Source organism: Theobroma cacao, chromosome 6 (assembly GCF_053813885.1).
Source record: "Theobroma cacao isolate CCN51 chromosome 6, ASM5381388v1, whole genome shotgun sequence".
In the NCBI taxonomy this organism is placed as follows: domain Eukaryota; kingdom Viridiplantae; phylum Streptophyta; class Magnoliopsida; order Malvales; family Malvaceae; genus Theobroma; species Theobroma cacao.
In genome coordinates, this window is record NC_142644.1 from 6,481,598 (window position 1) to 6,497,438 (window position 15,841).

Sequence of the window (15,841 nt, forward strand, 5' to 3'; positions counted from 1 at the left end):
TGGAATTAAAGTTACCATGCATGTGAGAGTAACTTTCGCAGACATAGATTTACATTCGTTAGTTCAATAAATAATTAAATCAACAAAATAAAATAAAAAGTAATAAATGTTGAATCCTAAAATGATTATTAAGTCAAATTTTTATACTCTATTAATTTGGTTTGAGAAAAAAGTTAACTAAAAATAAAATAAAATCATGAGTTGCCATTTTCTCATGTGTTGGCTGAAGTGAAAAAAAGTGAGGGATGACTTTGTCAGTTAAAGCCATGTTTCCGCGGCTTAGAAAGCTTTGTGGCTTTCATATTAGCTGGAGACGTTAGACTCTTACTTTGGACTACCCCACTAACTATTGTCTATTAATTATATAAATTAAAAATGTCCTTTCGTAACTTGGTCTACTTTATTATCATATAATTATCATACACATAAATTTCAATTTCAACCTATGAAATTGAGGTTATTAAATTAAGATAGGTGTTTAATTATTTTTTAATGGAACAAAATAAATTTTATTAGTTCGCAAGTATTCAGTTATGTGCTTCTACCCATTGATTCCTTTTTTTTTTTATTAAGGAAAACAATTTTCCCTTTTCCCTTAATATTTTCCTTTGTTTAAAATTTTTTATGAGCCAAATAGGGTAATTAGAAAAGGTTAGGACGTAATTAATTAATGGTGTTCTTTTGGATACGTGGGAGGTTATTATGATGAAAAAGTAATTAATTTACTAGTAATGAAGGAAATATTTTTATTGTATCTAACAAACAACGTAAGAGATCCAACCCTTAAGTTCTTGTTCAAAGATAAATAGCAAAACAAAATGAATCAGTCAGCACTAATATATTATTATTATTATGCCTGACTTAAAGAACATATACATCATGCAGATTTAACCGATTGCATTAATTTGTTTCCTCAAAACCATCATGCATTTCATTTTGTTGGTGAGAAAAACCAAAGGAAAAGAAAACAATTAATCTGGTTAAATGTAGTAGTAAAGGGCCAAGGTAGCCTTTTTGTTTAGAGCAGCACCCATATGGTAGCGCACCCAAATTAATTAAAGTCATTAAGCACATTACCACCCACTTGAATTTCCTGTGAAAGTGCCAAAGACAATCTTTTCTTTTGCCGGTTCTTGCGTTGGTATTCCATTTTTTGTTTTATTAGTCTTTGTAACACACTGACTTCAACCACGAAAACAGAGGGAAAAGGGAATATAAGTAAGCCATAGTGGGCTGCCATCTTACTCTTAACTCTATATAAACCATTGTTCCCTTGGCACCCAAAAATCAAAACGCCTGGTTTCCTGCCTTTGAGTTCCAGATCCAGGAAACAATAAACTCTTCTGTTTTCCTTTTCCCAAATCTTTTTGAGTATTGAGAGGTCGATAAAATTTCTGCTAATATTCCCTTGATCTTTTGGAAAGTAGTGCAGCACATACTATCTAATCAGGTTGAGTCCAAAATCTAATACCACTTGTTTGCAGCTGCTTTCTCCTTGTATATTTTTCCATCTTTGTCTCCTAAATGGTTTTGTTGACACCTTAAACGAAATTGCTGTTATGGAAAACGTCTCAGCTGTATAATCCTTTCAATGATTAGATTCCAATGGTTTTTTTAGTTGTTTCTTAGATATTACAAGACAACTTCCAATCGTTTCTTTGGGAAAACTTGCCGTTTCCAACTTATTTTCTTCAAATCTGTGTTCCCCTTTTAAGCTCTTGTTTCATTCAAGTAAAGTTTGTAGTTTTTGATGTTTTCCTGACTAGAATATGTTATACGCATCTCCATGCAACAGGTGCTAGTTTGATTGTATAAGCCAAGTTTTAGAAGAATGTGGAAGCTTAAGATTGCAGAGGGTGTAGATGGCCCGTACTTGTACAGCACAAACAACTACGTGGGCAGGCAAACCTGGGAATTCGACCCTGATGCTGGCACCCCTGAAGAGCGAGCCGAGGTTGAAGAGGCTCGCCAAAATTTCTACAAAGACCGTTACCAAGTCAAGCCTAGTGGCGATCTCCTTTGGCGTATGCAGGTATTAATACACAGTTTTCTTTTTTGTCTTCCCTTTGGAGTTCTGAACCCAGAATCCTGCGAGAAATTATTAATTGCTTCCTTCCTCTGCCTAGTATAAGTTATATTTGAATGAATAGATAGTTACACTTTTTCTTGTGGATCTCCATCGACAATCCAACAGAGCCATCTTCTCACTAATTGGGATTATTGCGCCTAATTATTGGAAGCTTCTCTTCTGACTACTACTAGATACCTCTTAGCTACTCAAGTACGGATTGTTTCTTCTTTCATTCAAACTGGTTTTTAGTAAAATCTGGCTCTTATTCTATTTGCACTAAGTTTTATGTGATTTCTCTGGATGGGGTTGTAGGGAATTATTCTATTGTCAAAGTAGGTTACTTCTGATGACTTTTCTTTTTCCCCAAACTACTATTTGACCCAAAAGATGGAAAAGGAGAAATTGCCTCTCTTTTACAATGTCAATTCCTATTTTCTTTTTCTAAATGTGCAGATAAATATAACCCTAGTCCAAAGTTTAAACGTAAAATGGAAAAAGATAATATTATGATTACTCATTTGGCATAAACAAAACAAAGATGCCGATTTCGTTGACTAAAACATATGGCATGCATGGCGAAGACCCTTGCTGCATGTATAGAGACGAAATCCAGGGGCTAAAAACAAGTACAAAGGTCATGTTTTGATAGAGATGTGCATAACTGTGAATGTTGGCTGAAGGGGAAGACGTAAACGCATTTAGGCTGTGCCAAACTACGTTATTTCCAAATCAATTAGTACAAGAAAAAGAAAAGAAAATGACTGGGTCTTGCATGCCGGGCTGCCCTAGTTTACCTTGTTTTCCTACCGATACAAATGTCATATGATTTTTTTGCAATTAAAATACAAGTTATAGATGGGTAGAATTATAGGCGGAAATAAATAGAATTAATTTACGTTGAACAGAAAAAAAGTTGATTTCAAAATCGGGTAATCCTTAAAGAAAGACAAACTTTTGACTTTTAATATCTAGGGGAAAATCCAAGAATAAAAAATATATATATAAAAGAGGGCGGGGTAGGTGGAATGTTTTTCGTGTGGGAAAAGAGGAAAACAGCAAAAGTGGCGAAGGCGGAACAAAGGAGGAAATAGCAACGACTTGGAAAAGTTTGGGCAGCCTACACTTCTATCAAGGAAGGGACACGGCTTTGTTCTTATGGATTTTCTGTTTATATTCCATCTCTTCGGCTGCCTTCCATCTTTTCACTTCTTACTATGGCTCCTCACATCCTTAACCTTATCAAATCATAGACTGCCAGCCTAAAGCTACATCCGCAGTGTCGGACCCATTCCTTTTGGATGATTTATGACTACACTCCCTAGCATAAAATTTTATTAGGTGCTGACAACAAATTTGTCAGATACAATAACCCTTCAGATAAGGTAGGCAGATCACTTTACAAGAAATTTATTGTACTGGTAATATAAATAATTTGGGTTGGTCGCGCATACGATGAGTATTTATAGCGTGAATGGATTTGTTGGCCTAATTTCTTAATTTGACTTAAAATTTGCAGTTTCTGAGGGAACAGAATTTCAAGCAAACTATCCCAGCAGTGAAAATTGAGGAGGGCGAGCAGATCTCGTATGAGAAGGCCACTGCAGCACTGAGGAGGGCTGTCCATTTCTTCTCAGCTTTGCAGGCTAGTGACGGTCATTGGCCGGCAGAAAATGCTGGTCCATTGTTTTTCCTTCCACCCTTGGTAAGCACGAGGGAGGGGAGCCCTACAAGCCCCCTCCTCCCAAAATTTTAAAAATTTATAATTTTATTATTTTATTTTAAATATTTATCTTTTTTTTTATAAGTTTTATAATTTTTATTTTCATTTCTTCAAATTTGAAATTCTGATTGCGAGACTGGGGAGCATCCTTCAGCTTTCATACTTAAGTCACAAGATGATGCAACTTTTGACTATATCAGGCCCCCATGGGGTCAACAGTTGGCCTACCTAGTTGGCGAGTGTGCCTCCTACAGTATAGGAAAATTAGTCATCATAATAATAATAAGAGAAAGGCACTCTAAACCGAACCAGGTGGGAAATGTGGTGGGCATATATTAATCTTATACTGGCAAAAAGAAATTCTACTCTCTTCTTCTGTAGCAATTACGATATAAATTTAGAATGGCTTAACAAACACAAGCAAAGAAACTGCACAACATAACAGAACAGCAACCCAGTGTGTTAACATACAAAGAGCAGCAGACAGAGGGTGTAGCAGAATCGAAACAATAATTCTGTAGCAAACTAGCTAGTTCATAATAATTGACTGTGCTAGTCGTAGTACAATGAGTTCCGCAGTATTCCTGACTTGCCTATCCACTCTATCTAAATGCAAATGCTAATCACCATTATTGTTAACAACTCAAAATTGCAGGTTTTCAGTACATACATCACTGGACACCTTAACACTGTATTCCCTGAAGAGCATCGCAGAGAAATCCTTCGTTATATATACTACCATCAGGTACACACTCTATAATGTGTTAATTATATAAAATTGAATTGAAGGATTTAGGTCAAGCTTGGTGACGGCTTTTTTGTAATGCAGAATGAAGATGGCGGCTGGGGATTGCATATAGAGGGTCACAGCACCATGTTCTGTACGGCTCTTAGCTACATTTGCATGCGTATTCTTGGGGTAGAACCCGATGGCGGACAGGACAATGCTTGTGCAAGAGCCCGCAAGTGGATTCTTGATCATGGCAGTGTGACTCACATGCCCTCTTGGGGAAAGACTTGGCTTTCGGTATGATTCCCATGCGTTACAAGTTCACTTTTAAAATTTTAAGCCACCCACATTAGGGAAGAAAAAAACAATAAACTGTAGAGAGTAAAGTGAATGAAGGACAAACGTTTTCTAATTATACAATGTTCTTTTGCTGCAGATACTTGGTGTTTTTGACTGGTCTGGAAGTAACCCAATGCCCCCAGAGTTCTGGATCCTTCCTTCTTTCCTTCCTATGCATCCAGGTTTGCATGACTTCTTTTCATTGCATTGTTGTACAAATATATGGTGTCAGCAACATCACTGCATACCGATAGAGGGCAATAGTAGATCTGATTAGTTTTGAATAGGACACTTGTTATGAAATCCTCTGTTGCTAACGGAGGTTTGGTTTTGGTATAATGCTGTCCTCAATCCTTTTTTGTTCATTTTGATATTAATCTAAGAGTTTTTTCTTTTTCCCTTTCAAATGCGCAGCTAAAATGTGGTGCTACTGTCGTATGGTGTACATGCCTATGTCATATCTATATGGCAAAAGGTTCGTCGGGCCAATCACACCTCTCATTGAACAATTGAGAGAAGAACTCTACCTTCAGCCTTACAATGAAATTAATTGGAGGAAAGTACGCCATTTATGTGCACCGGTAAGTTTTATCTTTGTCATGTGCAAACTGCAGAGGCATTTGAATAACACCACAATTATGCTCTTAAAACATTGATAAACGAATTAATAATTAATTTGTTATTACAGGAGGATATCTACTATCCACATCCTCTGATTCAGGATCTCATGTGGGACAGTCTTTATATATGTACCGAGCCTCTGCTTACTCGTTGGCCCTTGAACAAGTTGGTCAGAGAGAAGGCTCTTCAAGTAACAATAAAACACATCCATTACGAAGATGAGAATAGTAGATACATCACCATTGGTTGTGTGGAGAAGGTAATTTTACTATCATAGTTAATTCAAGTAAATAGGAATATTGAGGTCGTGCGTTCAATGCAAATGTGGCTATTTGGTTGCTAATGATCTGGTATCATTGGATGAAATAGGTGTTATGCATGCTTGCTTGCTGGGCTGAAGAACCAAATAGTGATTATTTTAAGAAGCATCTTGCTCGAATCCCAGATTATCTTTGGGTTGCTGAAGATGGAATGAAGATGCAGGTTTGTTCACAAGCATTCTCCAAAATATTCTTATTTATTTATTTATTTAGTATGATGATACGGTCAGGGATATCTCAAGGTTTACCTGATCCTAATACCCTTAAGAACCCAAACCCTCACATCAGCCAATGCATTAGGATTCTAGTTTCGAAATGTTCCCCACAAGGATCACACCCTGGTTTGATTTAATGCTGATCGAGTCAATAAAAATGAAAGGTCTTGCAAGCTTTGATTTTTCTTGCAAGCTTTGATTTTCCTTTAAATTTCCTTCCAAGTGCTGATGAACACGTGATACTGGTCTGCAGAGTTTCGGAAGCCAAGAGTGGGATACTGGTTTTGCTATTCAAGCTTTGCTTGCTAGTAACCTCACTGACGAAATTGGACCTGTTCTCAAGAGAGGACATGACTTCATCAAGAAATCTCAGGTTTAATATACTGTCATTCATCATGAAGCCATTTCCTTTTATTTTTTTGTTCATTAAGTATTAGCAGAAATAATTGTTATCTTCTGATTAAAATTGTGCAGGTCAAGGATAATCCATCTGGTGACTTTAAGAAAATGTACCGCCATATTTCCAAGGGATCTTGGACTTTCTCTGATCAAGATCACGGATGGCAAGTTTCTGATTGCACTGCAGAAGGCTTGAAGGTAACTGGTTCTTTTAGTCTTAGTCAAATGCTTTAAAGAAATTGAGGGATGCATCTATCCTTTCATATCATCTTGCCTTAATAGATATTCCTCTGTTTTGCAGTGCTGCCTGCTAATGTCCATGCTGCCACCAGAAATCGTGGGTGAGAAAATGGAACCTCAGCAATTATACAATGCTGTCAATGTTCTGCTCTCTTTGCAGGTAAGAATTTACTCGCCTTGGGTTTTCAAAGATAGTTTTCACTTATTTTCAGCCGTCAATTTAAATAAGCCTCATTGCTTCACTCCGTACAGAGCAAAAATGGTGGATTGGCTGCATGGGAGCCAGCTGGAGCTCAAGACTGGTTGGAAGTATGTGCTTAAGCATTGAAATGCATCTGTTTTGCCAGGAAATTTGTTATAGATTATTAAACTCTGCCATATTCCTTCTTAATTTTCATATATTAATGATATCTCTTTCTACGGTTTTCCTCCTCAGATGCTTAATCCCACAGAATTTTTCGCTGACATAGTCGTTGAGCATGAATATGTTGAGTGCACTGCATCTGCAATCCATGCCTTGTTTTTGTTCAAGAAGCTGTATCCTGGGCACAGAAAGAAGGAAATCGACAACTTTATCACAAATGCTGTACGCTACCTTGAAAATATACAAATGCCTGATGGTTCATGGTATGTTCTCTTCAAATTCATGAAGTATGTTATAGTGTTATGATTGCTCTTCAAAGCATCAGAGATTAATTATAAGAACACTTCAATAGGTATGGAAACTGGGGAGTTTGCTTCACATATGGTTCATGGTTTGCACTTGGAGGGCTAGCAGCAGCTGGCAAGACATACACCAATTGTCTAGCTGTGCGCAAAGGTGTTGAATTTCTACTCAGAACCCAGCGAGAGAATGGTGGCTGGGGAGAGAGCTACAAATCATGCCCTGACAAGGTAGATCTTTTATGCCATATATTATCCGTCCTGTTTCATTTTTGACATATGATAAACATTTTCTCTAATCTCAGCCTTGATTCAACTAGTAATACCTTGTGGTTGGTGATACAGAGATATGTACCTCTAGAAGAAGGCAGATCAAACTTGGTGCATACTGCATGGGCCATGATGGGTTTGATTCATGCTGGACAGGTGAGTCTAAAAGTCTGTTGTTCAAGTAGTGCCCATTGTAACTGTCATTATCGTTCTTCCCATGGTTATTTCACATTGAATTTTTCTTTGTAACAGGCGGAAAGGGACCCGACGCCTCTTCACCGTGCTGCAAAGCTGATAATCAATTCTCAATTGGAGGATGGTGACTTTCCGCAACAGGTGCTCATCCTTACTGTAGCTTACTTGAAAATGATACTAATAGGAAAGAGGAAACTGCCTATCCTAGCGTCTTTAGTAGACTTACTTTATAGAATCCAAGTAGTCATTTTAAGATGCTAGTTTCAAGCATTTAGAATATATAATTAACTTATTAATACATTATACTATTACTTTCCTGCACCTGTACTTTATCTAACGATTGAATCTCATTCCTGACAGGAAATTACTGGAGTCTTCATGAAGAACTGCATGTTACACTATGCAGCATATAGGAACATTTACCCACTCTGGGCACTCGCAGAGTACCGCAAACGTGTTCCATTGGCTTAATCCTTTGCAAAAGGGTCACAAACCTGTGAATCTACAGTGATCAAACAGAAAAGAAGGGACGGATTATAGAGATTTATTGATTCTGTTTTACTACTTTGTACTTTTTTCTTTTGTATCTATCAACGAGGCTGTTTATGAGTGTACAAATGTCAATGAGTATATGTTCTATCCTAAAAATGGATACGAAAAAGCATGTAAAAAAGGTATATCTTTAAATAATAGAAAAGAAAATAAGTTTAGTTTTATTTTTCTCAATACTTTGTATTATCTTTAGGAACCAACTATTGGTGTATTTTCAGAATAAAAAGTTATCACATAATGAAAAGCTATATTAACTCAAAGTTTATGTCACATAAAGTGGCATAGTGTGACTATTGGATTATAAGTAAGTTTTTCATGTGACTAGTTATATTTCTTGAAAAGTGACATGTTGGAAAAATATCTCTAAATCCAAAAATTATGAGACAATTGGAAAAATATTATAACTCAAAAGCTTGGATATCAAAAGTTATTTTTTCATGTTATAGATCAAAAATTTTGTTTTATGGATTGAATGGTTGTTCTTTTATAAGATAATTATTGAAACAATACCTTTATCTAAGGATTGTGTCTTGCAAAATGCAAAGATATCTTTAAGATAAAGAGGTGCCTTGATGAATGGGTTGTGTCCTTGAAGAAGAGACACTTGCAAGCCTATGTAAAGGACTTGCTATCAACCATTTTGACACACCAAAACAAATAAAATAAGTGCAAAAAATCAAAAGAGATAAAAAGTGTTATATTCTGAAAATAAACATAAACACTTGAGTTCTTCATTCTAAATACAGAAAAAGTGTTTGAGGTTAGTTGTAACATTTTCAGATTTGTAAAGTGTCATAATTGTACTTCTTTCTCTTCTCTTTCTTGAGAAATTAGAGTATGGGAAGCACTCTAAAACTTATTGTAGAGGATTAGAGCTTGGGTTAAAGCTCACCTTGTAAAAGCTTGATGGAAGCTGTTAATTCCATTGGTTTAGTGATGTTGAGTTGAAAATCTTTGATTGGGAGATCAAGGTAGTGGATGTAGGTCAAGGGGACCGAACCACTATAAATAGTCTTGCATTGTCCACTTCCTTCTACCTTTTTTTACTTGGTGTCTTTTAGCTACCATAAGCTTTATATCCATCTCCCTCTAATCAGTCAAAAGTTCTATAAGTCAAAAAGGGCTAAGTTTAAAATTTTTAGTGCTATTCATCCCCATCTAACACTGCAACGGGACCAACATTTATGAAATTTGGTGGTTTGAAGAGTTGCAAATTAGTTAGATACTGTTGTTTCATTTGTAGCTGACCAAGCACATTGAATAAAATTAGGTTCATTGAATGTCAAATGTTTGTAGAAAATAAAAGACTTCATTCATGCAAATTTTTTCATTTCAATGTGTAGAAATATTGTAATTTAAAATCTCAAATATTAAGTAGATTTAGGAATTATAAACAACGAAAATGTATAAGACAAAAGAATTCAGTTTAAACAAAAGCAAATTAGAAATACTAAGAAATAGAGTACAGTTTAATCAAGTAATAGAATGTATCGATGATGAGTGCACAATATAAAAGAAGTTAGTTCGGCCAAAAGGAAATAAGAAAGAGTAAAAAAAATACGAAGTAATGATTTTTCTAGCAAAGGAAAAAATCACAATAACCTGTTTGGAAATTGCCAAAAATTTCTCAGTAAACTATGTTTTTTGTATGATTTGACTATTGTTTGTTGTCATTCAAAACAATAATCTTCAACCCTTGTTGTAATGTTACTCTTGATAAAGCTACATACAATTGACCATGTGTAAACACCGGTTTTGGTAAATATAAACTAACAATATCTAAAGTTTATTCCTGACTTTTATTTATTGTTGATAATTCTATTTTATAGAATTATTTTATTCCAATTTTGTTATTAAATATTAGCTAAGTTCTCAATTTTCAATTATAATTTACTTATTTTTAGTTGTTTTTATAATTAGGTTACGTTTAAGTTAGTTATTTTAATTTATGTTATTCTTTTTAATTTGGTTATTATTTATTAGTTTTTATATTTTTTTGTATGATTAAAAGTGATTGGGTTTAATTTTGGAAAGTAAGGTGTAGACAGACCTAGAATCTGCTTGCATATATGCTTCAGTATTTTGGCCATATCTTGAGCTACGGAATTCCAAATGATGCGATTCTTGGACCAGTGGAAATCTGAGAGACAGAGTTACAACTTTCATGAAGATCACTTTGCCCAGTTCTGATTTGAAGATAGAGAAAATCGCATTGGAAAATGGCTGAATGTATTGTACTGGGAATGAAAATTTGTAAAGAATGATAATTGATTTTTGGGCCTCTTATTACACCTTTAAGCCCAATTAAACCCTAGATCAGCTTAAGGAACTTTAGGTTAAGTTTATTAATATAAATAGGATATGTTTAAGAACATTAAGCAGAGAACCTTTGGGAGATTCAAGAAACTAGAAGTTGAGGTTGAAACTTGGAGATCAAGTCGGCAATAATTGTTTTGTGTTCTTCCTTAGCTTTTAATTTTCTTGTTACTTTCAATGGTTAAATTTATTATAATGTTATTTGTTTTTGCAATTATGAGTGGCTAAATTTTCTTTTTCTAAGATTGCAATTGAACTCACATGTAGTTTAAATTTTTAAATCTCTTTCTTAGTTATTTTAATGGGATTTGAATTGTTTATTCCAATATGTTCTTAATGCTTTTAATTGCTTGATCACCAATTAAATTGATCTAGGAACCTAAACAAACTTGAGAAAAGGAGTTTAGAGTAGACTAAAATTGGGATAGCATATGATCAAATTAATTGATTTGCGTATAGGATAGTGATATACCTATAGGCCGTATGTAGCCAGATTAGAACTTGAACTTAATGAGTCTGTTTTAATTTCAAATCACATAGGGATATAGTGTTTTGGTTAAAATAGATATTTTTAGGTTGAGTCGGGAGACCCTTATAAATAATTTAGGACTCTAGGTTAGCAATTCAACCCATTGAAATAAGTTAAGTAAGAGAGATAAGATTTAAATGAAGTGTGAGGGATATTGTGATCCTAGGCTTGTTTGATTTGATATTTTCTCAAGTTATTATTACTTCTATTTTTCTTGTTGGTTTTAATTTTAGTTAATTAGTTTTAGTTAATTAATAAATTTTGATTGTTTGGATAAGATTGAATTGTTCTAATTTTAATAATTAGTAAAGTTTTAGATCAATTCCTTGTGGGATCGATACCATGCTTGCTAATATACTATCTATTTGATACGTATACTTGCGTAGTAGGATTTTAACTAAAAAGTTTTTGGCGCCATTGCCGGGGAATTAATTCTAGATTTATTACTAATACTAATACCAAGCAATTTAGTCTTACTTCAAATTTTATTTTTCTTGTTTTAATTTTAGCTTTTGTTTTCTTGCAGATATCTTTGGTCATTGTATGCAAAGAAGAGAGAACTTGAATCTTGTTCCTTTTGATCCTGAGATAGAAAGAACTTTCAAAAGACGTCGAAGGGAGAATTTACAAGTTGCAGCTTTAAATCAGACAATGGCCGAGGATAACATTAATAATGGTAATAATGCCATTAATGTGGTTCCCGAAGCAAATAGAGCATTGTGAGATTATGCAGTTCCTCTATTGCAAGGTTTGCACCAAAGCATTAGGAGACCTTCCATCAATGCGAATAATTTTGAAATTAAACCAGCCTATATTCAGATGATTCAGTCTTCAGTTCAGTTTGGTGGGTTACCTAGTGATGATCCTAATGCTCATTTAGTAAATTTCCTAGAGATTTGCGATTCTTTAAAATACAATGGAGTAACTGATGATGCTATTAGATTGAGACTGTTTCCATTCTCTATGAGGGATAAAGCAAAAAGCTAGCTTAATTCATTGCCGAATGGGTCTATCATTACATGGGAGGAATTGGCTCAAAAGTTTCTCGCAAAGTTCTTTCCGCTTGCAAAGACTGCAACATTGAGGAACGATATCACCTCATTCACACAATTTGATGGTGAGTCCTTGTATGAAGCTTGGGAGAGGTTTAAAGAACTACTGCGAAGATTCCCACATCATGGGCTTCCTGATTGGCTGCAAGTTCAGACATTCTACAATGGGCTGATTGGGTGAATTAAAGCCACAATTGATGCTGCTGCTGGTGGGGCATTGATGAGTAAGAATGCGGCAGATGCTTATAATTTGTTGGAAGAGATGGCTTCAAATAATTATCAATGGCCTTCAGAAAGGTCGAGTTCAAGAAAAGCTGTTGGAGCCTATGAAATTGATGAAATGAGCAACTTAGCCGCGCAAGTGGCTGCACTGTCCAAGAAGATTGACACACTAGGAGTTCATGCAATTCAAAATCCAATTTGTGAGTTGTGTGGGGATGGCCATTCAAATGATCAATGTCCATACAATTCTGAATCAGTCCAGTTTGTGGGGAACTTTAACAGACAGCAGAACAACCCATATTCCAATACTTATAATCCTTGTTGGAGAAACCATCCCAATTTTTCATGGAATAACAATGCAAGGCCTTCCAATCCAAAACCCAACATGCCTCTAGGATTTCAACAACAAATTAGACTACCAGTTCTTGAAAAGAAACCCAAAGTGGAAGAACTTCTCTTGCAGTATATATCCAAGAATGTTGCGATAATTCAAAGTTGTGGAGCATCCTTGAGAAATCTTGAAACCCAAGTGGGACAGCTTGCAAATTTCATCAATAGTAGACCTCAAGGTTCCTTACCTAGTGACACACAAATCAATCCTAAAGGTAAGGAACAATGCCAAGCAATCACCTTAAGGAATGGAAAAGAGATTGAAGGGGTGAATGAAAAAGTAGTTGAACTTGAGAATGAACATGTTGATAATGAAAGAATTTGTGAGAAAGAGAGTGAAGTTGAACAGAAATAGGAGGTTAAGGTTGAAAATCAAGGAGTTTCTCAAGTCATCCATCCTCCACCACCTTTTCCCCAAAGGCTCCAAAAGCAAAAGCTTGAAAAGCAATTTCAGAAGTTCATTGATGTCTTCAAGAAATTACACATAAATATCCCTTTTGCTGAAGCTTTGGAACAAATGCCCAGTTATGTCAAGTTCTTGAAAGACATCCTCTCCAAAAAAAGAAAGTTAGGTGAGTTTGAAACTGTCTCCCTTACAAAAGAATGTAGTGCAATTCTCCGAAACAAACTGCCACCAAAGCTCAAAGATCCAGGTAGTTTCACAATTCCTTGCACTATTGGTAATTTATTTTTTGCTAAAGCTTTGAGTGATTTAAGTGCAATTATCAATTTAATGCCTTGGTCAATTTTTTAAAAACTTGGTTTAGGGGAATGCAAACCCACTTCTGTTACTTTGCAATTGGCTGATCGTTCTTATGTGTACCTAAGGGGAATTATTGAAAATGTTCTTGTTAAGGTAGATAAATTTATTTTCTTAGTTGATTTGTAATTCTTGACATGGAAGAAGATAAGCAAATTCCAATCATTCTTGGGAGGCCATTCTTAGCAACTGCTAGAGCTTTGATTGATGTTGAAAAAAGTGAGCTCACTTTGAGATTTCAAGACCAAAAGGTAACATTTAATATTTTCAAAGCTTTAAAATTGCCTATGACATCTGAAGACTGTTTTTCTGTGAGTGTAGTGAATAACTTGACTCATGATATTTTCTTAGAAGAAATTCCCAATGATCCTCTTTAAGCATGTTTATTTGCTAACTTTGATAAGGATGATGATGAGTTCATTGAATATTCAAACTTGTTGAATGATCACTCCAAATTTAAAACTAATCATCAATTTGAGTCTTTAGATATTTCAGCTTCTTTGATGCCAACTTCTAAGCCTTCTATTGAGGAGCCAACTACTTTGAAACTCAAACCTCTGCCTGCACACTTGAGATATGCTTTTCTTGGAAAATCTTCTACTCTTCCGGTTATTATTTCTGCTGCTCTTACTAACATGAAAGAGAAGAAGTTGTTGAGAACACTTAAAGAATTCAAGAAAGTAATAGGATGGACCATAGCTGATATTAAGGGAATTAGCCCTTCTATTTGCATGCATAAAATTCTTCTTGAAGAAAATCACATAGCCACAATTGAACAACAAAGAAGATTGAACCCTATCATGAAGGAAGTGGTCAAGAATGAAATCATTAAGTGGTTGAATGCCAGAATAATTTATCCTATCTTTGATAGCTCATAGGTAAGTCTAGTTCAATGTGTGCCTAAGAAAGGAGGAATGATTGTGGTGGCCAATGACAATAATGAGCACATTCCAACAAGAACTGTGACTGGATGGAGAGTGTGCATGGACTACTGCAAGCTCAATAAGGCTACAAGGAAAGATCATTTTCCTTTTCCTTTCATTGATCAAATGTTGGATCGCTTGGCTAGTAAGGAATACTATTATTTTCTAGATGGTTATTCTGGTTATAACCAAATTGCTATTGCTCCTGAAGATCAAGAAAAGACTACATTTGTCACGATCCGTAACTCTCATCGGGCCCATGACAACAGCTGCGACATCCCGATAGACACTCATTACCTCGAATGCCGATCGAAACCCCGCAAGGCTTACATCAGCTTCCGCATCTCCCCGGTGAGCGACAGTTATTAAATCTCGTATTTCAAGAAATCATAAGTCATTTCCAAAATCAAAATAATAAAATATTATTTTCTAGCTCACAGGGGCATTTTCGTTATTTTTTTTTAAATACCGAAACTTGCCAAAAACATGGTGTAAAAGCTAAATATGTTCATACATACTTTAAATCAGATAACTGAAGTATAAAATTACTTTTACAGTGACACGTGGGCCCCCAACTAACCAAAATGTATTAAAAGCTGAAAACCTACAGCTTTTGCCTATTCAAGTCCAAATGAAAGGTCCTTGTCAAAGTCAGCTAACTATGAAATTCCCTGAGCCTGAAATGTGAGGAAAGGAGGGTGGTGAGATTATAAAATCCTAGTGAGTAAATAGACACCATCTAAACTATTTAAAGGCGAGTAAATGGAGATAAATTAAAATATTCTTTTCCAATATATGTTTCATAACATGAATATTCAGTTTACTCAATTAATTAATATGGCTTATATATCTCACAAAACTTGGCTCCTGCCAAAATCATTCTCGCGGGTACCTTCGTCAAGGTATCCCACTGAGACCGCCAAGGCTGTTAAAGTCCCATACCCATAAACATGTTTTCGCATCTGACACACAACCGTTCCTTGGCGTTGGCTGAGTCTCACTCTCACGCGGTGGTCCACGTGAAGTGCACTCAAATCTTTACCTCAGGAGATACTTCATCCAACATCTCCCCCGGGAGGTAAATATATAACTGAGTTACCGTGCCCCTCTCATAGGCAGTTCACGGAAACCCCCACCATTGCAGTGACTATGGATTATTTTATCTACCACCTGATTTATAAAATCCTTATCTGCATGACATGGCAATTTATCGCAGTCTAGCCTCTCAAGGCTGAATACATAGTATATATAATTTTGATACAAATACCGACTTTGCCATTCATGCTCACGTATTGCTATAAGCCATATAATTTA

At 35.4% G+C, this 15,841-nt stretch overlaps 1 protein-coding gene, 1 non-coding gene and 1 pseudogene across 2 annotated transcripts; 2 read left to right on the forward strand and 1 right to left on the reverse strand.

Annotated features, from left to right (window-relative positions):
* Positions 1-1,243: 1,243 nt before the first annotated feature.
* LOC18595542 (beta-amyrin synthase) lies at positions 1,244-8,509 on the forward strand. The gene is made up of 18 exons (XM_018123931.2): positions 1,244-1,450; positions 1,796-2,032; positions 3,588-3,773; positions 4,447-4,536; positions 4,621-4,818; positions 4,958-5,042; positions 5,275-5,441; positions 5,549-5,740; positions 5,851-5,964; positions 6,270-6,389; positions 6,491-6,613; positions 6,717-6,815; positions 6,908-6,964; positions 7,092-7,282; positions 7,372-7,549; positions 7,664-7,744; positions 7,841-7,924; positions 8,144-8,509. Exons 2-18 carry the CDS (start codon positions 1,832-1,834, stop codon positions 8,252-8,254), a joined length of 2,277 nt encoding a protein of 758 aa, XP_017979420.2. The 5' UTR covers positions 1,244-1,450; positions 1,796-1,831; the 3' UTR covers positions 8,255-8,509.
* A 3,747-nt stretch (positions 8,510-12,256) lies between these two features.
* On the reverse strand, positions 12,257-12,364 carry LOC148762026 (small nucleolar RNA R71). The gene has a single exon (XR_016027294.1). It is a non-coding gene; the product is annotated as a small nucleolar RNA R71 (small nucleolar RNA).
* Positions 12,365-12,572: 208 nt separating this feature from the next.
* Positions 12,573-13,981, forward strand: LOC148762027 (uncharacterized; annotated as a pseudogene).
* Positions 13,982-15,841: the final 1,860 nt, after the last annotated feature.

Excerpts from the sequence above, each read along its gene's own strand:
- LOC18595542 (XM_018123931.2), top strand. The coding sequence starts at position 1,832 with ATGTGGAAGCTTAAGATTGCAGAGGGTGTAGATGGCCCGTACTTGTAC. Across the intron at positions 5,043-5,274 it reads TTTCCTTCCTATGCATCCAG|CTAAAATGTGGTGCTACTGT; the intron begins GTTTGCATGACT and ends TCAAATGCGCAG. Across the intron at positions 7,550-7,663 it reads ACAAATCATGCCCTGACAAG|AGATATGTACCTCTAGAAGA; the intron begins GTAGATCTTTTA and ends TTGGTGATACAG.